Source organism: Centruroides sculpturatus, unplaced genomic scaffold (genome assembly GCF_000671375.1).
Source record: "Centruroides sculpturatus isolate CEXI.00-Female unplaced genomic scaffold, Cexi_2.0 scaffold7, whole genome shotgun sequence".
Classification (NCBI taxonomy): Eukaryota; Metazoa; Arthropoda; class Arachnida; order Scorpiones; family Buthidae; genus Centruroides; species Centruroides sculpturatus.
In genome coordinates, this window is record NW_019384510.1 from 270,960 (window position 1) to 295,979 (window position 25,020).

The window sequence follows — 25,020 nt, forward strand, 5'->3', positions numbered from 1 at the left end:
CTATGTAATTTTCCTCTGTACAAAATTCAACATAATATTTTCATTGTCTTTTTTTTTTCTGATAAATAAAAATTACGTAAATTTCAAAACTTGCTAATCATTATAAAAATTTTTTCGAATTTTTATTTGAAATAAAATTAGATTTTTAAAGTTTAAAATTGATAAGGAATTAACTATAAATGATAATTTATTAAAAATATAATTTCTAAAAATTATTACTGGAAATAGGAATTAGTTATTTAATAGTTATTTTCTATAAATATGTAGAATGCAATTAGAGATATAGGTCTATTTAACAGCCTAATTCTAGAGTATTTATAGCTGATGACAACAATATATACCAGTAATATAAAAATTAGGATAAAAATGTGTATGAAGTAATTAAAATTAGTATATATCTTTCATTTCAATTGTTAATTTTATCAACAAAGCTATATTTAATAAATGAAATAAAAGTTGATAAGCTGTTTTTAGTTATAATGTATTTTTCTAAAATATGACCTCCCCCAAGCAGAAATAAACCCTTCCTGACTTAGATCAATACACTGCAGACTGTGACGCAATAGCTAATGCACCTTTTCATGGCTTCATTCATTTCCACTACAGGCATTCTGAAATGTTATTTTCTCCTTGCTTATAGCATTTATCCTTTGGTAAAAACTTTTGATAAACAAATAGTTTGGAAATTCAAACATTTTATGTAGAAAAGTAAGTTGAGAAGGATTGTTACAATTTTGAGGAAAATTCTGAAAACATGATTCAGTCACATATACTTTTTCAACGAATGAAAGGTCTAAATGTTCCTAAACAGAGACCGTCTGTATTTTGGATTGATTCTCTGAAAGCTTTATGGAATTTAGTTCACCATCTTCATTAAAGTATTAAGAAATGTCAGTATTGAAAATGGATAAAGTAACTAAATTTACAATATGGAATGTTTTTTAAATTTTGTTCCCATTCAAACATAAAATAGTTGTTAAATGGAAAATGAATGGAAATTGATTGAAAAATATACTACCTCCAGAAAGCCTTTTTTTATTATTTAAAAAATGGCTTTTCTGTCACCCAGCTTTCAATGTTGTGCCCATCGTGGATGGTTTGGATCTATTTTAAAGCAGTGTGATGCACCAGATTGTAAGTTTTGTTATTTTTATTTAATACAATTTTTATATCTAATGTTGATGTGTACAGGTCTACAGTTAGATTAACTCATAAGAAATTATACATATTTGAACATCTATTTAAATTATAAAATTAGTGAATATTGTTGGTTTAGATTTGAATTTTTGATTGCATGATATAACTTGCATGTTGCAAGTTTTATTTTTATTAAGAGCATTTTATTTAGTAATGTTTTGTTAAATTTATTGCATTAGTAATATTACTTAATTATTTTATATTTCTTACCTTTTGGCAAATCCTTTTAAAGATATAGTTTTCTTAATATGCAGTTTTTAAAATCTTCAATACAGATTTACATTATAAAAATTATAATAAAAATTTAAAGGAATACTTGATGTTTAAATTACATAGACTATGCTTTTAAAGATAAAGAATTGAAAATTATTTTTGTACACCACTTCAATTAGAAACAATATAAAATAATTATCTGGCTTTATTTATTAAGTATATTTATTAATATTTATTTATATCACTTTATTCAAAAGGTCTAAAAACTGATTCAATTTATTCTAGACCAGACTAACTTCTTTGGACTTGAAAATAGTTAATAATTTATGAAGATGGGTGGAAAAAAAAATGTTTGACCAATAGCTTTATAGCTACTGGTCAAACATTTTTTTCCACTTATCTTTATCTAATAATAGAACTACATTTTACTAGGTAAATTATTTGTGAAATTCATGTGTGTATAAATAAGTTGTTCTATTAAATGTTGTTAATAAATTTTTTAAACTAAATTCATTTAGTGGTGGTGTTGCATATTGTGTATTTAAATATACTTTATATGATGAGTAAATTTTATTTAGAATTTTTTAACTAAAGTAATAGAAATGGGTAATAACTTTTTGTATCTTATTGGTGGACAAATTAATGGAAAAATTAAGTTTTTGTTTTTATTTTAGGAGTTTTAGAAAATATATGATTGTATTAAAAATGTTTAAATAACATTGATGGTTTGGATATTTAATATTTAGTGTAAATAGAAAAATCATTAATCAGATAAGTTTCTGGTAAAAACTTTGATCTTTTAAGTTCAAAAACTTTTTAATTATAAACTGTTAGAACTAGATTTTTTTTGAGAGTTTATATACATTAATAAAATATTTTAGAATACATATCATCATAAGTATAATTTTCAAAAATTTTTAAAATAAAAGACAAAACTTTTTAAATGCAGGAACTATTCTATTCTTAGCACTGGGATGAAAATAACGTCACACTATCGGAACCTGTGACCGGTGCTCTATCAAGTTTGTCAAGCGATATTTAACATATATGCATAGAGCACCGGTCACAGGTTCCGATAGTGTGACGTTATTCAAAACTTTTTATTATTCTCTTTTATAAGTAAATGTTTTTAAATATATGATGATCTGATTTATGAACTAAATAGGAATTAGCTGTATGAATGGATGAATTGGTAATAGAAATTCTATTTTGGAAAGCTTTATTATTATTTATCATAGCATAATTAAATTAAACATTATATTTACTAAATTAACAATTTATTTTTGGAGTTTCCAAATAAATGCTTATAACTACTGTAGCTCATTAACAATTAAAAATTTAATATAAATTATCTTCATGTATACATGTACATCATACATACATGTACACTTGTATACGTGTACAGTTAGATACATGTACACATATGCGGTGACTTATAAAACTATTTGTAAGGTAAAACTTTATTCTATAAGTGCTTATAACAATGAAAGTATAGGAATAATTTTACAGATATTTTATTGAAATTAAGAGTAATTTATTAATTTCCATATTTTGAAAATATAAATATTATTCAATGTGTTTTAATAAAAACAAGATTTAATTAGAATTGTCCTTGATATTGCTCACAAAAGTAATCATACACAATCCTTACTCTTGTATATTTCTGTAAGAAAATGGAAATTATTAAAAATTAGGTATTATAACTATTTAAATTAGATCAGTAGTGTATGATATTAAGTTTCAAATCAAGTTTTGAAATGGTAGAAAAAGCAGAAGTAATAACAGTAAAAAAATTTTATCTTAAAACTAATTAAAAAAGATAAAACGTTTTTTAAACTTTCTGAACTAATTGGAAGATCCTTTAGTGCTGTTCATAAAAAATCAAGAGATTTTTTTTTTAAATTATAAAAGCAAATTTAACATATTTGGCTTTGAGAATGAAAAATGGTGTTAAGAAAACCCAGAAGTGATATTGAAATGAATCATCTAAGATCTGGCCCATGGATGCCAACTCTTAAGGGTCCAGAATCTATTAGGTCCTTCCTGATAACATTTTAAGTGGTGTTGGGTTGTCTGATGATAAAAATTTTTATCCTTTAACTTTGGGGCTTGGCAGCACTTAAAATATTATTGAGGCCAAATGTGTTCTAGCTTAGAGTTGGTGCCCATATCTAGGCTTATAGTTGTAATGGAGGATCAGTTTTAGTTTGAGAATGCATGTCTGTATTTGATATTGGAAATATGTATTTATTGATGGAAATTCCAATTGAAGATTATATATAGAGATTGGCAAAAATAATTTGTTCACAACCATTAAAAAGTAAATTTTTAGCAGATAATTTATTTTCTGGCAAGGCATTCACTCAAAACACACTGGGAGATTAGAATATGATTGCTCTGTATTGTCTCATTGTTTTTACAGTTAGCCTAATCACCACATCATAATGTAATAAAACATTTATGAAGTCATTTGAAAAACTAAATTTGGAAATATATTTGTAGCAAGAACTTAAAATGTTCTTAAGAAAGGCATGGAAAAATGTTCCAATGGAAAGTTATAAAAAGATAAATCTTTTCAATGTTAAAATGATTTAAGCCATTATTAAATCTAAGGATTATTCCACTAAATATTAAATTTTGAATACATAAATGAATTATATGCTCATTCTGTTGAAAAAATATTTACTGTACAAATAATATTGTGAGTGCAGTTAAATACAGATTCTAATGAACACTAATTAAATGATGATGCCATATTCATTGGGCTATAACTTGGCTAATTATTGTAAATATATATAAAGGAATTTGGACTTGTATAATTTTAACAATATAATTTATGTAATTGTAACAATATATATAAAATTTGTAATTTGGAATTAAAAGAAAGGTAACTTAATTGCCTTACCTTTCGTTCAAATTATCAATACTTTATATATACAGGATGTCCAGCTTATAGTAGGTTTAATAAAAGAAAAATTTATAACTTGCATTGTGTTCACATGCAAGTTATGAACATGAAATGAAATCGATGTGTGTCAGTCTTTATGTTGGCACTTTTGGCCATTTGTGAGAAATACCATACCTTGATGCTGCACGTGTACTGAATGGAAAATAAGTGCACGTTAATGAAGGACTAGGAGATAAGTCACAGTGACTGGAGAAAGTTATTTGGACATGCTGAAACTTAAGCAATCCCTCAACTTCCTCCTGTCACTATTTTGCAAAAAGATGTGGCTCCTCCCCACTTTGCAAGTTAGATAAAACAATTTCTGAATGAAGTTTCCCAGACAGTAGATTGGTCCTTACCATATGGGAAACTTTATTCAGAAATTGTTTTATCTAAATTGTTATGAAATCTTATTCAAGAGAATCCACTGTTTATTGTAATAATGTTCTAGTTAAGGATGGACAACTATTTTAAATGACAGGGCAAATCAAATATGAAAGTGCATATACAGGGGCCAAATTTTCTATATTTTTATGATTTATCAGTCAATCAGGTCAACAAGTCAACTGCAATTGACTAATTGATTGAATGCAAAGGCAAAAACAGTCAAAGGAAGTATTGGTGTATAGTAAGAAATCTAGCAAGAATTTGCATAACTTTTCTGTCTGTTATGAGATTTTATTTAAAAAATAACATTTATATGATTAATTTAATCATATTAAAAAAAAGTGTGTATGGTGCCATCTGTTATGAAAAAAGTGTACATATGCTCAAAACATGCCAGAAAATAAATTATCTGCTAAAAATTTACTTTTTAATGATTGTGAACAAATTATTTTCGACAATCTCTATATATAATCTCCAATTGGTATTTCCATCAATAAATACATATTTCCAATATCAAATACAGACATTCATTCTCAAACTATAACTGATTCTCCATTACAACTATAAGCCTAGATATGGGCACCAACTCTAACAGATGGCACCACACACACTGTTATGAATTTTTGTTATAAAAATCTTTTTGTATTATCTATATCTATATTTTTTGTATGGGGATTGATTTCTTCGAAATATTAGATGTAATAAAGACAGACATTTTTCCAGTTTAACAAAAGTGACTGAAAAGTTGTAAAGTTTGGAAATTTCCATGGATACCTGGTCCTAAAACAAATTAGTTATAAAACAAATGACAGACAATCATAGATTTTTACAGCTATGGTGAGAAACGTTTAAAATTTACAATCCTGTCATGTCCTTTGAGGTATACTGGTGATGTGACAAAAGAGACATTTGACATTGACGGGTATCGGCATCCTCAAGATTTGGCTGCCCACGTGCATGCATGCATGCACTGCACACCTACCAGGACTGTCTCCGATTCCATTCATTAGCCACTCGTAGGGAGCTATTTCACTAAGTGGATTGTTTTAAGATTTAAAAAGTAAAGAATATTTTGTTATTTTTATGTACATTTCTTTACAAAGTTATATTTAACTAGCAGGTAGGCATGGTGTTGCTTGGGCAAAAGTAATGATAACTAAGATTAAGATTATTATGTTACAGTCACAGAATGCAAGAATTGGGTCCCCTTGTTTCCAGACTAATTAGAGAATTTTTAGATGGTTCTAAAAATATGTTTTATTTCCTGCAAAAATGAAAAAAACTGCATCTGTGTCTTGCACGTCGCTTTCTCTTAACAATTCCATTGTTACTTAAAACTTTCATTGTTACTTAACACTTCCATTGTTGATGGAAGTGTTAAGCCTTAATCCTGTCCCTCTCCCCGTGGAGGGAAATTTCGAAAAATTCCTTCTTAGTGTTCGTTTTCGTGACGTACCCTAACTGTACCAAATTTCAACTTTCAACTCCTAACCGTTTGGGCTCTGTGCTTATTATTATCATTATCATTATCAACTTGTCTCGATTATATATATAGATTATAAGTTTCTTTAAAAGTATATTAATACAATTGAAGAATATTTTGTACCAGGTATGTATATCCACAACACATTTTATTTTACCAAGTAAGTTTTTATAATTTTATTTTTAATTTTAGCCCTTGTATTGTAGCTAGCGATTCAAAATGTAATTGTTATATTGAAAATTTAGTTTAAAAAGTTTTGGCTCGAGACCATATAATGAAAAAGAAAACATTATTAAAAGAGAAAGACCAATGCCTAAATTAAACATAAATACTTCAATAAAAAAATTTGTTTGACATTTTTACAATAAAATTTATGAAGACATAAAATGGCTTTGTGGATGAATAAAAATGCAAAAATTGTTTTGTAGGCCTTGCTTACTATTTTCAAATAAAATTACTGTGTGGAATAAGAATGGCTTTGACGATTTAAATAATTTGGGTAAAGCTGGCAAAAGACATGAAAATCGTAAATGTCACATTGATTCTTTGATAAAATTGAAGTAATTTGGAAATCAAAGCAGAACAGAGTTTAACATTAGTAGACAATTTAAAATAAATATTGAAAATTATAACAAGATAATTACAGCTAATAGATATAACATCTATTAATTTAAATATAATATATGTTTTTTCTCAAAGCAAGAATTGGCATTTAGAGGGAATCTATTGAATCTAATAACAGAGGTAATTATATTGAACTTGCTTATTTATTAAGTATGTCAGATAATCTATTAAAAATACATTTAGAGAAGTGTACGGTTTTTACTGGCTTATCGAATAAACGAACATGAATGGACCCTGACGTGCAATTAACTGGTTGCCCCTGTAAGTCAACTTCTTACAGAAACACAGCTTCATCATCAAATGTCACGCCACGCCACTGTTAAAAAGGCTCTGTACATCCAGAATATTTAAAGCTCTGTATATTCATAGCTTAATCATTGACAGTATTTAATACCAAATCCTAGCAAATCACAATCTTAAGTTACATTTCAGGGTACTTTACATTAGTACTGCATATGATATAATTGGCTAAATTATTGCAATTATCCAATGGATATATTAGAATGGCAGGCATTTCATTTGAGTAATGAAGGGTGAAGTGACAGATTGCCTGCCTGAATGGCAGGTAGTTGAGAGGATTATGCAGTTAGTATTTGAGAGGACTCCAGATATATAGTATATAGTAATACGTCTTTTAAGCATATATTGTATCTGTTAAGCTTTGAAATTTTAGGCTAATATATTTTATTTAGTATATGATTTTTATATATGTGAGTTTTTAATGTTACTGAATGGACAAAGATCAACATAAATCTAAAGATTATTATATATATATATATATATATTAAAANTTATTGTAATTTTTATTTACAAAACTTTTATTTTTTATGTAGGTGAATTTGCTAATAATCTTCCAGACTTCCAAAAAATAGAAATTATGATGTTTATCATGAACAAAGTGCCATTACTTATGGATGATTCTCATGAAGCAGATGTTTTATTACAACATATTTTATTAAAAAGTTTGCTGAAGGTAAGAAAAATAATAAATTTGAAAAAATTGAAAATGTTTGAAATGTGAAGTAAAGTTTCAGTACTCTCTCTCTCTCTTCTATTTTAAAAATCCTAGCCCAAGATTTTTAATATTTTTAATATATATGATTATTTACCTTTATTTCAGAGGTTATAGAAGTTAAATGAAATAGGTTAATCATAAAACAATAAATAATCATAGTTTATTATGTCTTAATAAGATTACATCATATTAAAAATACAATAGAAGTTTGTTAATCTAGCACCTATGAGAACAGAGTGGGCCAGTATATTTTTGTAAAATTCATTAAGTGACATGCAATTTAAACATTGCAGATGTTGCTGTACATTTTGTACTAGCTGATGCTGTTATATGCTTCCCATTTGTTTATACATACTCTTTATTCAGTATAAATATGATATAGTTCACGACTATATTGTGTTAAGATTGAAAAACCTGCAAAATGCTAATGAACATATTATTGCACAGAATCAACATTCACAACGATTCATGTTCATATAATAATTATTTTCCAGACATGTAATGTCTACATATGATTCATAAAAGATACACATGCTTCAAGTAGAGAAATTGTTTTTAAGTCTGTTGTCCTGGAATTGGCGTGTGGAAAGGAGAATATGTCAGTCATGCATATTACCTAACACAAAATGATTGCTAACAAGCTGTTTAGTGTACATGTGTTCTAATAAGTTCTGATTTGTGGAGTACTAGAATGCTGGACTATCATCAGACAGCTTGTATTATTGGGTGCCAGATTAACATATAGTGTACATTATAAAATTTTTGTAAAATGCACTGGTAATATTTATATATACATATAATCTATTTCAGGTTGTTGTGGTTGCTGTTCTGCTCTTAGACCTAGATATCGAAGATTAGTTGATAATATCTTTCCTGCAAATCCTCAGGTATAGCAAATAATTAAAATTATTATTAAGTTTTTAAACATGTAGGAATGTTTTTCTTAAATTAATTTAAAATTTTTTAATTAACTATTTTGAATTGATTTTAATATTTTTCAACTCTGATGACTTTAACTTAAATGAGAAAAATAATTAACAATTATTATTCAATTAAAGTTTTTATTAATTCGTTAAAATAAAATTTTTACCAGTTCAATCAATGCTTAAATAAAAATGAAAGAAATTTTAAATGATTTGCATGCATAAACATTAAAGTACTAAACATAAAATGGATCTTTTATTTACTATAATAAAAGAAGCACTGATACTGTATTTCTTTAAATTTATTAGAACTTTCTATGTATCATATGAAAACTAGAGTTCAGAGGTGGATTCACAGGAGGGCTACAGGGGCTTAAGCTCTCCATGTTGACGCACAAAAAATTAAAATTTATTTATTCATGACATTCAAGATACTTATATTAATTCAAATATTTTTAATTTTTGAGTTAATCCCATTTGGGTTCTTCTGGATCTGGTAATGTTGAGATATTAATTAATACAAAAGATTATCATTAAAAATATTAAGTGAATAATCAAAAATATTTTTACAAATTTAAGTAAAATAACATGTAATTAAACAGAAAATTAATTATATGCACTGTTCCTCAAAAGTTTTATATAAAAATAATTTTCAAATTTAACAATTTAAGGTTATTTAACTAGATGTTTTGTTCATTATTATAAGAAATTTATTTTAAAAAATGTAAAATTACTTTAAGTAATTTATAATTTAATGGTATTTAGGATGGATTGGTTCGAAGTAATATGGAAAAACTTACATTTTATGCCTTATCTTCACCTGAAAAATTAGATCGTATTGGAGAATATCTTGCATGGAGAGTTTCAAGAGATATTTCAAGGCATAGAAATGGGTATGTGACAGAATTTTAATTTATGTTAGATATCATAACCTATTTTGCACATTCCTGGCATTTCAAGAATGGATCTGGGATCTTTGTCATTTGTAATGACCCTTCTGAGTACCACTTACGCTCTTAGTCAATAGAAATCACATCCCACTTACAACCTAGAAAAGATACTCTCCTCATTCCATACATTCTTATTAGATCAAAACTATTGTTAACCTGTATTTCTTTGTACAATACCAAAACAAAGATACAACAATCTTTTTCTAATATACATCTCTTGTGTCTCCACTTTTATAAAATAAATGTAAATGCTTTGTATTCTTCCATTTAACTTTTGTAAATAACATGATTTCTTCAAAACTGCTCATAGATAGTCTTTCAATGATGACTTCTCTCTGTTATTCTCATAGCATTACTTTTACTCTTTGAGAATGGGTAGTCACAAACTTTTCAACACTTTTCATATATTTTACATTTAAATGTGTGTAAATAATATAGTAAGTTTTAAAACTTATTAAAATAAAATTAATCTTATAATAATAATAATTTTATTTTTATAGTTTCTATNGCGATATTTAACATATATGCATAGAGCACCGGTCACAGGTTCCGATAGTGTGACGTTATTCAAAACTTTTTATTATTCTCTTTTATAAGTAAATGTTTTTAAATATATGATGATCTGATTTATGAACTAAATAGGAATTAGCTGTATGAATGGATGAATTGGTAATAGAAATTCTATTTTGGAAAGCTTTATTATTATTTATCATAGCATAATTAAATTAAACATTATATTTACTAAATTAACAATTTATTTTTGGAGTTTCCAAATAAATGCTTATAACTACTGTAGCTCATTAACAATTAAAAATTTAATATAAATTATCTTCATGTATACATGTACATCATACATACATGTACACTTGTATACGTGTACAGTTAGATACATGTACACATATGCGGTGACTTATAAAACTATTTGTAAGGTAAAACTTTATTCTATAAGTGCTTATAACAATGAAAGTATAGGAATAATTTTACAGATATTTTATTGAAATTAAGAGTAATTTATTAATTTCCATATTTTGAAAATATAAATATTATTCAATGTGTTTTAATAAAAACAAGATTTAATTAGAATTGTCCTTGATATTGCTCACAAAAGTAATCATACACAATCCTTACTCTTGTATATTTCTGTAAGAAAATGGAAATTATTAAAAATTAGGTATTATAACTATTTAAATTAGATCAGTAGTGTATGATATTAAGTTTCAAATCAAGTTTTGAAATGGTAGAAAAAGCAGAAGTAATAACAGTAAAAAAATTTTATCTTAAAACTAATTAAAAAAGATAAAACGTTTTTTAAACTTTCTGAACTAATTGGAAGATCCTTTAGTGCTGTTCATAAAAAATCAAGAGATTTTTTTTTTAAATTATAAAAGCAAATTTAACATATTTGGCTTTGAGAATGAAAAATGGTGTTAAGAAAACCCAGAAGTGATATTGAAATGAATCATCTAAGATCTGGCCCATGGATGCCAACTCTTAAGGGTCCAGAATCTATTAGGTCCTTCCTGATAACATTTTAAGTGGTGTTGGGTTGTCTGATGATAAAAATTTTTATCCTTTAACTTTGGGGCTTGGCAGCACTTAAAATATTATTGAGGCCAAATGTGTTCTAGCTTAGAGTTGGTGCCCATATCTAGGCTTATAGTTGTAATGGAGGATCAGTTTTAGTTTGAGAATGCATGTCTGTATTTGATATTGGAAATATGTATTTATTGATGGAAATTCCAATTGAAGATTATATATAGAGATTGGCAAAAATAATTTGTTCACAACCATTAAAAAGTAAATTTTTAGCAGATAATTTATTTTCTGGCAAGGCATTCACTCAAAACACACTGGGAGATTAGAATATGATTGCTCTGTATTGTCTCATTGTTTTTACAGTTAGCCTAATCACCACATCATAATGTAATAAAACATTTATGAAGTCATTTGAAAAACTAAATTTGGAAATATATTTGTAGCAAGAACTTAAAATGTTCTTAAGAAAGGCATGGAAAAATGTTCCAATGGAAAGTTATAAAAAGATAAATCTTTTCAATGTTAAAATGATTTAAGCCATTATTAAATCTAAGGATTATTCCACTAAATATTAAATTTTGAATACATAAATGAATTATATGCTCATTCTGTTGAAAAAATATTTACTGTACAAATAATATTGTGAGTGCAGTTAAATACAGATTCTAATGAACACTAATTAAATGATGATGCCATATTCATTGGGCTATAACTTGGCTAATTATTGTAAATATATATAAAGGAATTTGGACTTGTATAATTTTAACAATATAATTTATGTAATTGTAACAATATATATAAAATTTGTAATTTGGAATTAAAAGAAAGGTAACTTAATTGCCTTACCTTTCGTTCAAATTATCAATACTTTATATATACAGGATGTCCAGCTTATAGTAGGTTTAATAAAAGAAAAATTTATAACTTGCATTGTGTTCACATGCAAGTTATGAACATGAAATGAAATCGATGTGTGTCAGTCTTTATGTTGGCACTTTTGGCCATTTGTGAGAAATACCATACCTTGATGCTGCACGTGTACTGAATGGAAAATAAGTGCACGTTAATGAAGGACTAGGAGATAAGTCACAGTGACTGGAGAAAGTTATTTGGACATGCTGAAACTTAAGCAATCCCTCAACTTCCTCCTGTCACTATTTTGCAAAAAGATGTGGCTCCTCCCCACTTTGCAAGTTAGATAAAACAATTTCTGAATGAAGTTTCCCAGACAGTAGATTGGTCCTTACCATATGGGAAACTTTATTCAGAAATTGTTTTATCTAAATTGTTATGAAATCTTATTCAAGAGAATCCACTGTTTATTGTAATAATGTTCTAGTTAAGGATGGACAACTATTTTAAATGACAGGGCAAATCAAATATGAAAGTGCATATACAGGGGCCAAATTTTCTATATTTTTATGATTTATCAGTCAATCAGGTCAACAAGTCAACTGCAATTGACTAATTGATTGAATGCAAAGGCAAAAACAGTCAAAGGAAGTATTGGTGTATAGTAAGAAATCTAGCAAGAATTTGCATAACTTTTCTGTCTGTTATGAGATTTTATTTAAAAAATAACATTTATATGATTAATTTAATCATATTAAAAAAAAGTGTGTATGGTGCCATCTGTTATGAAAAAAGTGTACATATGCTCAAAACATGCCAGAAAATAAATTATCTGCTAAAAATTTACTTTTTAATGATTGTGAACAAATTATTTTCGACAATCTCTATATATAATCTCCAATTGGTATTTCCATCAATAAATACATATTTCCAATATCAAATACAGACATTCATTCTCAAACTATAACTGATTCTCCATTACAACTATAAGCCTAGATATGGGCACCAACTCTAACAGATGGCACCACACACACTGTTATGAATTTTTGTTATAAAAATCTTTTTGTATTATCTATATCTATATTTTTTGTATGGGGATTGATTTCTTCGAAATATTAGATGTAATAAAGACAGACATTTTTCCAGTTTAACAAAAGTGACTGAAAAGTTGTAAAGTTTGGAAATTTCCATGGATACCTGGTCCTAAAACAAATTAGTTATAAAACAAATGACAGACAATCATAGATTTTTACAGCTATGGTGAGAAACGTTTAAAATTTACAATCCTGTCATGTCCTTTGAGGTATACTGGTGATGTGACAAAAGAGACATTTGACATTGACGGGTATCGGCATCCTCAAGATTTGGCTGCCCACGTGCATGCATGCATGCACTGCACACCTACCAGGACTGTCTCCGATTCCATTCATTAGCCACTCGTAGGGAGCTATTTCACTAAGTGGATTGTTTTAAGATTTAAAAAGTAAAGAATATTTTGTTATTTTTATGTACATTTCTTTACAAAGTTATATTTAACTAGCAGGTAGGCATGGTGTTGCTTGGGCAAAAGTAATGATAACTAAGATTAAGATTATTATGTTACAGTCACAGAATGCAAGAATTGGGTCCCCTTGTTTCCAGACTAATTAGAGAATTTTTAGATGGGTCTAAAAATATGTTCGATTTCACAGAATGCAAGAATTGGGTCCCCTTGTTTCCAGACTAATTAGAGAATTTTTAGATGGTTCTAAAAATATGTTTTATTTCCTGCAAAAATGAAAAAAACTGCATCTGTGTCTTGCACGTCGCTTTCTCTTAACAATTCCATTGTTACTTAAAACTTTCATTGTTACTTAACACTTCCATTGTTGATGGAAGTGTTAAGCCTTAATCCTGTCCCTCTCCCCGTGGAGGGAAATTTCGAAAAATTCCTTCTTAGTGTTCGTTTTCGTGACGTACCCTAACTGTACCAAATTTCAACTTTCAACTCCTAACCGTTTGGGCTCTGTGCTTATTATTATCATTATCATTATCAACTTGTCTCGATTATATATATAGATTATAAGTTTCTTTAAAAGTATATTAATACAATTGAAGAATATTTTGTACCAGGTATGTATATCCACAACACATTTTATTTTACCAAGTAAGTTTTTATAATTTTATTTTTAATTTTAGCCCTTGTATTGTAGCTAGCGATTCAAAATGTAATTGTTATATTGAAAATTTAGTTTAAAAAGTTTTGGCTCGAGACCATATAATGAAAAAGAAAACATTATTAAAAGAGAAAGACCAATGCCTAAATTAAACATAAATACTTCAATAAAAAAATTTGTTTGACATTTTTACAATAAAATTTATGAAGACATAAAATGGCTTTGTGGATGAATAAAAATGCAAAAATTGTTTTGTAGGCCTTGCTTACTATTTTCAAATAAAATTACTGTGTGGAATAAGAATGGCTTTGACGATTTAAATAATTTGGGTAAAGCTGGCAAAAGACATGAAAATCGTAAATGTCACATTGATTCTTTGATAAAATTGAAGTAATTTGGAAATCAAAGCAGAACAGAGTTTAACATTAGTAGACAATTTAAAATAAATATTGAAAATTATAACAAGATAATTACAGCTAATAGATATAACATCTATTAATTTAAATATAATATATGTTTTTTCTCAAAGCAAGAATTGGCATTTAGAGGGAATCTATTGAATCTAATAACAGAGGTAATTATATTGAACTTGCTTATTTATTAAGTATGTCAGATAATCTATTAAAAATACATTTAGAGAAGTGTACGGTTTTTACTGGCTTATCGAATAAACGAACATGAATGGACCCTGACGTGCAATTAACTGGTTGCCCCTGTAAGTCAACTTCTTACAGAAACACAGCTTCATCATCAAATGTCACGCCACGCCACTGTTAAAAAGGCTCTGTACATCCAGAATATTTAAAGCTCTGTATATTCATAGCTTAATCATTGACAGTATTTAATACCAAATCCTAGCAAATCACAATCTTAAGTTACATTTCAGGGTACTTTACATTAGTACTGCATATGATATAATTGGCTAAATTATTGCAATTATCCAATGGATATATTAGAATGGCAGGCATTTCATTTGAGTAATGAAGGGTGAAGTGACAGATTGCCTGCCTGAATGGCAGGTAGTTGAGAGGATTATGCAGTTAGTATTTGAGAGGACTCCAGATATATAGTATATAGTAATACGTCTTTTAAGCATATATTGTATCTGTTAAGCTTTGAAATTTTAGGCTAATATATTTTATTTAGTATATGATTTTTATATATGTGAGTTTTTAATGTTACTGAATGGACAAAGATCAACATAAATCTAAAGATTATTATATATATATATATATATATTTAAGNACTTTTTGGGCTACATATTATTTATAAATATATTAGTCGAATAAAAATGCACTTTAAAATAGTGTTTTGTCATTTTTTATTAATTAGAGACCCAAATAAAACAAATATTTGTGTTTTTCAAATACATTTTTGTTTGTCTCCTGTATAATAAATGATTTTTTCTATTTCTAAGTAAAAATTGGAAATGTCTGTAGAAGTAATTTTTTAAAATATCCTTTTTTGTGATAAAGATTTAATACTTATTACTGTAATCTAGACATGTTAATCCTTGAATATACAAGCATATTTAAGGATTGGGCCACAGTATATTATATATACTTGTGGCCCAAACCTCCATGACATCTTCCAATGTGGCCCAGAGAAACAGAACGGTTGGACATCCCTGAAGTATCACTTATATTAGGACTGAATGATGTTCTAGGGCTGTTATTTCATTTTGGCTCATAAAGTAGATTTAGATGAAATAAAACATTATAATTTAGACAGTTAAAGTAGAGAAAGCATGATTAAAAAGTTAGACAATTATAATAATATAAAACTTAATATTTAAAAAAAGATCCTCCAAATGAAATATTAATTAATTTCAGTATAAATTTTAGGATTTTCTTTATGAAAGATTAATGTATCTGCATTTTAAAAGATGTGAAGTGTACCTTGAATATGATAGTTTTTATTTCCTTATCAAATGTATAGTTTATGAAAACTACTTTTACAAAATCATATTCAAATTTTGTTATTTTAATCAGAATAAAAATAAAATCAACTGATGCTCCAAATATTTATTTAAATCTGAAATTTTTTCAGGTCTTTTGGCTTATTTTTTTATCTGTAAAGTTTATTGTATTTTTTAAACTAAATTGATCCAATAGAGTTCCATGATAGATAATTTATGAATTCTTTAATCTTCAGTCTTTTTTTAATTCCTAAGTAAAAACATAGATTATCTATATTTATTTACACTATTTATATTTATTTAAACATTATTTACATTTATTTATAAATTAGTTCTCTAAGTTTTTAACAATTTTAGAGTTATTTACTCAATTTTTAAAATTCATATGCAATGTACAATTGAAAGTACAGTATACTTAACTTATTTTGCATCATGCAGTCATGTACAGGTAGTAGACTTGTTTACATAAGGTAAGCTATCAATATTATAAAAATAAATTACTGCAATTTGTTTACTATTGTATTTTTATAGATCTCTTGGAATAATAATATTTTTTAAATTAGAATGTTATCTTCATAGATTATGATCCTGCATTATAATTAAGTTTACAGTATTTGGCTGTTTATTAAAATTAAAATAACTGTTTAAAACTAAATAATAAATAATCATATGAAAACTTGAATATATTTTATAACAGTAATGTATAGTTAATTGTTGTATGAATTAAAATAATCATTGATAGCCTTTTAATCAGAAATTTAAAAGAATAGTGGTTAAACAGTGTACAAAGTTAAATTATGTTTATATTGATTAAATTAAATTTAGCTGTTAAAACCATTAAAAATTGCTAGTTTGGAATATCATTTTTGGTTTTGCAATATGAGACGTAATGATTTAAAATACTGATTATATAAAATTCTGTTTATCTTTGATCTTTTCTATTATTATTATTTTTCCTGCTAATTATAATTTTTTAAACAAATATATATCTGATNGTTGTTATTGCAATGGAGGCTATGGATCAATTGTTGATGGCTTGTCATGCTCAGAGTCTGAATTTGTTTGTGGAAAGTTTTTTAAAAATGGTACAACGCTTGCTTGAATATCATGCACCCGAAATGCAGCTTTTAGCCACTCAATCTGTAAGTTTTTAATTTCAGTTTTAAAAGATTGTGTAAAAATTTTTCTTTTGATATTCATAATTTGTTTGTTTATAAATTATTTTATAGTTTATTAAATTTGCTCATATTAAAGAAGATACTCCCTCTTATCATCGTCGCTACGATTTTTTTGTTTCAAAATTTTCTTCCCTTTGTCATAATAATCATAAAGATCCTGATATAAGAAATAAGTAAGTTTACAAGGAGTATTTTTATTTAATTTCTAAGAATTGTGATTTTAATGATGATTTTGTACATTTTATAACATTCTGTACATTTGACAGATTACGAGTTGCTGGACTAAAAGGGCTTCAAGGAGTTGTAAGAAAAACAGTTAGTGATGATTTGCAAGTCAATATTTGGGATGAGGCTCATATGGAAAAAATTATTCCTTCCCTTTTATTTAATATGCAAGATCACTAGTAAGATTTTAAATGATTATTGTTTAGCTACTTAAAATTCATATTATATTAATTTTAAAACAATTGTTTAACCTCTAAATAATTTTATATTATGAATTTCTATACATTTAGAATACTTTTATATTTTAAAAAACAAAAATAAAATTTTTGCTCTTAAACATTTTGATTAATTTCAATTCCATTGTCATGCATAGTTAAGTAAAATGTAATAAAAAAACAGTCCAAAATTTGCTATGTAGTCAGTCAAATTTTGGACTATTTTTATGATTAAAATAGAAATTTGTAGGGAAATGTTTGAATGTAAGCATTTCTGTATGTGTTCTGAAATATGAATAAGAAGAAATTTCTCTGATTTTATAAATTCTTAGAATTTATACAAAAGTGTTGGCAGTCAAATGTCACTAAACAAAAAGATGCAAAATCAAAAGCACACTTAATGGCAATTTCACAATAGATACAATGAACAATGAATGTCTTTTGGCATTAAAGATTCTTTTTATTTAACACAAAATTAAAAAAACAAGCACTTTCAGCAATGCATTACCATCTTCTTTAGCCAAATTATTTAGAATGGAATGTTGAATGTAAACTTTCAAACAAGAAATTCAAAGAGAACATACTGTGAAATTTTTCTGACATATGTAAATTCTTAACAATCTTTTTAAAATCTCTACAACAGACTGAGTACAAAATGAACTCAAATTGACACATAACAAATTTTGAATTTTGGAATAAATTTTAAATGTGTGTAGCTAAAATGGCACAAATGTTGGGTTTAAAACTATAGTGGCAGACCATGTTATATAGCCACAAGTTAAGTTCTGAGAGATTTGAAAAGTGACATCCAAATTTCTAGGATGTCTAGCATGGACCTGTTACAGGTGTTCATAATTGATACATATAAAGATTCACAGATAAATATGGTTCACCTTTTCACATTGTTGCCGTAATGAGGCTTCCAACTATAAGGGTTTATAACTATGTTCTAACACATTTCTAGTAAGCTTGGAACATCTATTATTCAAAATGTCCTCTTGATGCTCTGCTAAACAGTTTACAAGTTTCCCAGTAATGGCACTTATGTAATATAGCTTTGAACTTGTCTACGAATGTTGCATTTGGAATTGTGTACACCAACCTCACCAAGTTTGAATACCTATCTCTATCATTATAGAGGATTCTTTGCAAGGATAACTGCAGCTTGATGGGTAAGGTAGCTTTTTGTTTTTTTGAAATGGCTTTAGTCAAGTTGCTTACTACTTTAATTTCTTGCTCTGTCTTTGTGGTTTCATCTGCCTTAGAAGCTAGGATTATTATTGATAATGTGGTTGGATGCTTACCATCATGATTTTATTATCTCTGTAAATTTGATGATGATGCTTTATACCATTTAGTACCTTATTTCAGTGCTGTTACATCTGCTGCTCAAGAAAGGGTTAGTGTCCAACAGGTATTGCATATATAAGAGACCCTTTTGTTAGTGCCAGGAAATAATTATTTTTGTTTTAATAATGAATGTTACCAACAAAAATAGGACATGTCTATGGGCACTTCTCTGTAACTCAGCAAGAGTACTGTACAGTTTAATCAAGAAGTTTGGTAGCATGCAACTTGATATTAAATAACAGAATAATGATAAGAGGTTCAAAATGTTTAAATACAATCAAGTATTTAAAAAAATTACATAAAGAGATTGCCTATGCCAGAACCTTTCATTTATGCTATAGAAGAAATTCTACAATTTATAGCCTTCTTGGGAAGGTATAGATCCACTAGAATGTCAACATCTCCCATGATATACAATATTCCAATCAAAGATCATAGTTTTAATACTGACTTAAAATACATTGGTACAACCTCTTGTTTCGTCTTTGTGAGAATTAAGGAACATGAATTAATTATAAGAAAAAGGCATCCTCCTACTGCACTCACAGCCTATGCAATGGATAATGATGCGGAGGTCAACCTGCAAGAGGGAGGATTTTGAGACCAGCCCATGAAATAGCTGACCTGAAGTATCTAGAGTGATTAGAAATATACAGAATTCTTTAAGGGCAAATTCATCAACTATAAAGCATAAACACTGATGGAATATCATATGCATGGAGATCAATTTATGAAATCTCTTAGCACATAACTCTGTTTATTCTTGTCCTAATGTGTGATGTGGTTTTTGTTAATTTATACCTATTGTAATCTACAATTGTATCATTGTAAATGTTTCCGCTGGTTTTTAAGTTAACCTTATATGTAAAGATTGAAGGCATGTTAAAATTCACCAATTGTGGGTATGTTTCAAAATTAAAAAAAAAAAAAACTCTTAATTTGTTTGAAATGATGTCATTTGAACAGCCTGATGGTGGTTATTAAAATATGGTTGAAAATTTTAGTATGATTAAGTTTTTGGTTTAAAGTGTTGGAATTTAAAGGTTTTATAGCCTTTCTTAACGCTTCCTCCAGTTAAGTTTTTACTATAGAAATATAACTGTAAAGACTGCTTGCCATGCCAACTGGAACAATTCAGTACACACAGCCCAGTCAATATTCCCAACCAGTTAAGGCTTCATTCAGGCATCAGAGCATACTAAATAGTTAGTATGCATAGCAATGATGAATAATTAATTACAAATGGTTTACCTAAAGCGCAAAGACATTCGGCAGAACACTGTTGAAAGTGAACTGTCCATAACTATCATTGTCATGTACTAAAATCAACATAACTACATCCAATTCTCATGAAATAACTTTCAAAATACCAATAAGATACTACATATTTCCGTTATGATTGCAAAGAAATACCATAATATCTTGTCTCCAGTTCAAAACATAATGAAACAAAAAATCATAACTATCATTGTCATTCACTATGACCTACATCACTATATCCAATTCTTTTTAAAGAACACAGCAAGCAGCATGCATGTCGAATACCATCAAAAAGAGTCGAGCACGGATTCTGGCAATTCCTAGGTTTGCCACTATGCTTTGCTGGTGCTCGATACGCCGACAAAGATTAGCCATTTTTTCAGTTTTATATAGTAGATAGATAAAAATAGTAATAATGAATTCCTATTACAAATAAAAAAAATAATATACTGAATTATATGGTAATAATATAAAATATATATATAATAATTTATATTGTTAATTTAAATAATAGCTAGGGGTGCCCCTAGTGTCATACCGTGACAGAGACTGCCCAGTTTTTCAGTTTTATATAGTAGATTGGTGCAACTAGGGTTCAGTATGGTTATACAGGGTGTCTGTAAAGTCCGTGTGCAATTTAAAAAATTTATAACTATTAGTATTTCTGATAGAAAAAAATCTGTGAAAAGTATTAGGAAGCCTAATGTATTGTACCTAGTTTTAAGTAAAATTATTTAGTAACTCTTCAACACAATAATTTAACAATTTTTGAAAACTTTAAAAATACTTCTTTTTCCAAATTACGTATGACCCGTGGCTTCAATCGAAGAAAAACTAAACTGTGTCCTTTGGTTGGCTGAAGTGAAATCTACTAAAACTCGATCGTTAGAAGATTTGAAAGTTAAAATAACTAATGTGATTTCAGGCATTACTGTAAATCAATTGGTAAATGTTTTTAGAGAACTACAGAATCGTATTATCCTTATTACTAGTGATGGTGGCCATGTGGAAACTTAATAAAATACAATAAAACAATAAAAACATAATGAATAGGTTTTCATATTTTCAATACATTCTACATAATTTCTCTATCACAAATACTAGTAAAGTTATACATTTTTTAAATTGCACACAGACTTTATGGACACCCTATATTTCTTAAATTAATTAATTGGCAAGAGGTCCTGGTAGTGTTATAAACAATGCAGCTGTATGGTAAGCTAAGCAAAAATTGCAGTATTTCAGATCAATCTGTTTTCCAGAATAGTCTTAATTATTTATTTGAATTCAAAACAAATGTAATTATTAAATTCAGTACAAGATGGTATCATAACAATCTACTTAAATCCAAATTACTAGCAAAATTAAATCCAAAATATTTATTAGCAAAGTTTTAGCTTGAAAGCTAATGTAGATATTTTCTTCCAGAATATTCTAAATTAAATTTATTTATTTCTAATTATTAAACTTAAAACAAATGGCAACTTAATTGCCTACCTGTAGCCAAATTAGTTAATAATTATTTAGCCTTAAGTATATTGGTAAAGAAGCTGGCCATTTATTTGATACTTAAATTAATTATTGGATTGGTTGCATATGAAATTCAATATTTTTGGGTTATTTTCATAAATATAATTGCTAGTCATTTTGAAACATTTCAAAAGGATTCAAATTTTAATGCAAAGTAATTATCTAGCTTTCTAATTTTTATCATTTGTAGTAGTCAACCAACCGAAACCCCAGATTCCCCGCAGGAAGAAACTAATCCTTGGACACTTGCCGAGAACTGTTTGAGGGAATTAATGGGACGAGCAACTTTTGGTCATGTTCGTTCTGTGATGAATCCTGTTCTGAAGTAATAATATAAAACACTTTTATACGAGAAAAATAACTTTTTCATATTAAGATGTATGATTGATTTTTTTCTATGTAGACATTTAGATAATCATGATCTTTGGGTCCCTAATGATTTTGCTGTTCACACATTTAAAATTATCATGTATTCAATTCAGGTATAAATAATTTTCATTTATATTTAAAGAAAAACAAGAAAAGATATATAATACATTGCTGTCATATTTAAATTCAATATTAATATTCTGTTTTTGAATAGGCCCAATATTCTTATGCAGTTATTCAAATACTGATGGGACATCTTGATGAGAAAACGAAAGCAAATGGCTATCAGAGAAATAAAAATGTTAGCAAGTCTCGAACAGATTCTAAAACCTGTACAGAGACCAAAGTTCGTACGAGCATCGTGAATGTGTTATCAAATATTGTTTCAATAGCTGCAGGAGAAAGCATTGGTGAGGAAAAATAACAAGTTTTATAAAACTATAAATAAATATATTTGAATCATTGTTCATGTAATGCATATTTTTAAACTTTTAATATTTTTAACTCTTTTTAGCTTTTAATATGTTTAACTTTTTTTAGTAAAAAGCTTTTTAGCAGAAACTTTTTACTAAAAAACTAAATATTGTAAGTGTAATATTATAAGTTTTAAAAAAATCTTTTAAAATTATTATAGTGACTGTGAACTTTTATGTTGACCTCATTTATTTTATCTATTGTTACAATTTATATTGACAAAATCGTAGCTTATCTTATGACCAATTAACGTTTCAGTTAATTAGTTGTCATATTTGCAAATATACAGTTTATTTAAGAAATGAGTGCTCTGTTATTATTGATGCATATTTGTAATGCATGTATTCAAGAAACTGTCTTTAAAATCATTTATTGAATTTTTCAAAACTTTTCATTTCATATTTTTATTTCAAATTTTATGGCTAAAGATTATATATAGTTAAAGTTTTCAAATATAAATTCCTGATTTATTTTAACTGAAAATAGAGTCTCTAACTAGTTTTTAATTTTTTTAAACAATTATCTCCAATTTCTAATGATATATTTGCATTTAGTTTTGATGTTGATTCAATAGTTAACATTGATAAAATGAAAAAAAGTAATTTGTAATTTACAAGTTTTTATGAAGTCACAAACAAGCACATTTTTAATGTTTCTTGATTATGTTGAATTTGAATAGGGCAAATACATTACCATTTTAATTAAATCATATATTTTTGAATTTTTGTAAAAGAAATTATATTTATCAGAAATGTTAAAAATAACTTTTTGATGTTTTAAAGTAGCAATTGAATTACAAGTTTGAAGTCTACTTATATGAGTTCAGTAACTACATTTCAATCTCTTACATTGTAACTGTCATATAAGTTACTACATTCTTTAAAGTGCATTCTTTTATACAACAAATTGTAAAGTTGGAGTGGATGATCTTTCAGAATGAATTGCTTTTTAAAATGTTTTCATTTTTTATTTTTAAGTGTTTTTTATATGCAAATATTTCTTTTTGATTAAATTAAATTATTCTAGCACATTTAGTAATTATTTATTTTTATATCTAATATTGTAAAATAAATTTATTATAATGAAAATAAAGAAGTGTATTATAAAAGTAAATTTTTTGTTAAATGTTTACATTGCTCTCATTTCAGGTCCGTCAGTTTTAGAAATATTTAATTCGTTATTAAATCATTTGAGACGATCTATTGATGTTCGAACGACTAACGAAGCCGATTTGCAAGACGAAAAAGACTTTCAGGATGCCGTCATTAATACTCTTGGTATAAAACAGTTATTGCTGTTGTTAATATTGTTATAATAAAAATAATAATATATATTATTTATTAATATTATAGTGATTTTTAGAATCTAAATTAATGTAAGGCATAATCTGTAATTTGTGTATGTTTAAAAAAATTTAACATAGAAAAAATGGTTTGTATCTTTAGCTAGGTAACTATATTTTTACAGTTGTTTTAAAAATAAAATAATGTTTGTTGTTATTGTAATTTTTATTTACAAAACTTTTATTTTTTATGTAGGTGAATTTGCTAATAATCTTCCAGACTTCCAAAAAATAGAAATTATGATGTTTATCATGAACAAAGTGCCATTACTTATGGATGATTCTCATGAAGCAGATGTTTTATTACAACATATTTTATTAAAAAGTTTGCTGAAGGTAAGAAAAATAATAAATTTGAAAATAAAAGAAACTTAATAAAATATTTTCTTATTTATTTTATTTATGTTCTTTTAAATTGATAAATATTTGAGTGTAAATTTTCTTTGATTTTTCTCCTTCTCTATAATTTTTTTATTAAAGATCTAATTGTCTAAATTTTTTAAAACTTATTGTCTTATGAATGCTAAGAGGGTCTTTTTGAAGTCCACAATGGAAATGATTAGGTAGTGAGAGACTGGGCCCAGCATATTCAAGATAGATCATTCCAGAAAAATTCAAGGGGTTTTATTGATCTGCCTGAATTTGATTCTGGGTCTCTCAGATTGATAATTATAAAATTTATCCATATTTGTTTAGAAGAGTGTAAGTTTATTGGCAATTAGAAAGAAAATGTTAATATTCTTATATCCACTATCAAGCAGTAGAGATTTGGGCACTATTATTATTTAAAAGTCTTTTATTCCTGGGAAATTGGGGTTCAAACTACTGATTTACAGGTGCAAGGGGAATTTCTTGGAACAGAAACAGCAAAGTTGT

General features: G+C 27.0%; 1 protein-coding gene across 2 annotated transcripts in view; it reads left to right on the forward strand.

Annotated features, from left to right (window-relative positions):
* Nucleotides 1-429: 429 nt before the first annotated feature.
* The window catches only part of LOC111622375 (protein EFR3 homolog B-like), a 30,378-nt gene continuing 5,787 nt past the window's right edge, over nt 430-25,020 (forward strand). The window contains exons 1-11 of one of the 2 annotated variants that reach the window (XM_023364731.1): nt 430-1,134; nt 8,677-8,753; nt 9,555-9,686; nt 17,197-17,343; nt 17,431-17,552; nt 17,646-17,783; nt 22,153-22,284; nt 22,363-22,441; nt 22,543-22,738; nt 23,951-24,079; nt 24,341-24,480. In XM_023364731.1, the coding sequence (XP_023220499.1) occupies nt 1,050-1,134; nt 8,677-8,753; nt 9,555-9,686; nt 17,197-17,343; nt 17,431-17,552; nt 17,646-17,783; nt 22,153-22,284; nt 22,363-22,441; nt 22,543-22,738; nt 23,951-24,079; nt 24,341-24,480 (1,377 nt within the window). In that variant the 5' untranslated portion in view covers nt 430-1,049. Of the gene's footprint in view, nt 1,135-8,676; nt 8,754-9,554; nt 9,687-17,196; nt 17,344-17,430; nt 17,553-17,645; nt 17,784-22,149; nt 22,285-22,362; nt 22,442-22,542; nt 22,739-23,950; nt 24,080-24,340; nt 24,481-25,020 lie in introns of both variants that reach the window. The other variant, XM_023364730.1, reaches the window with a different exon arrangement.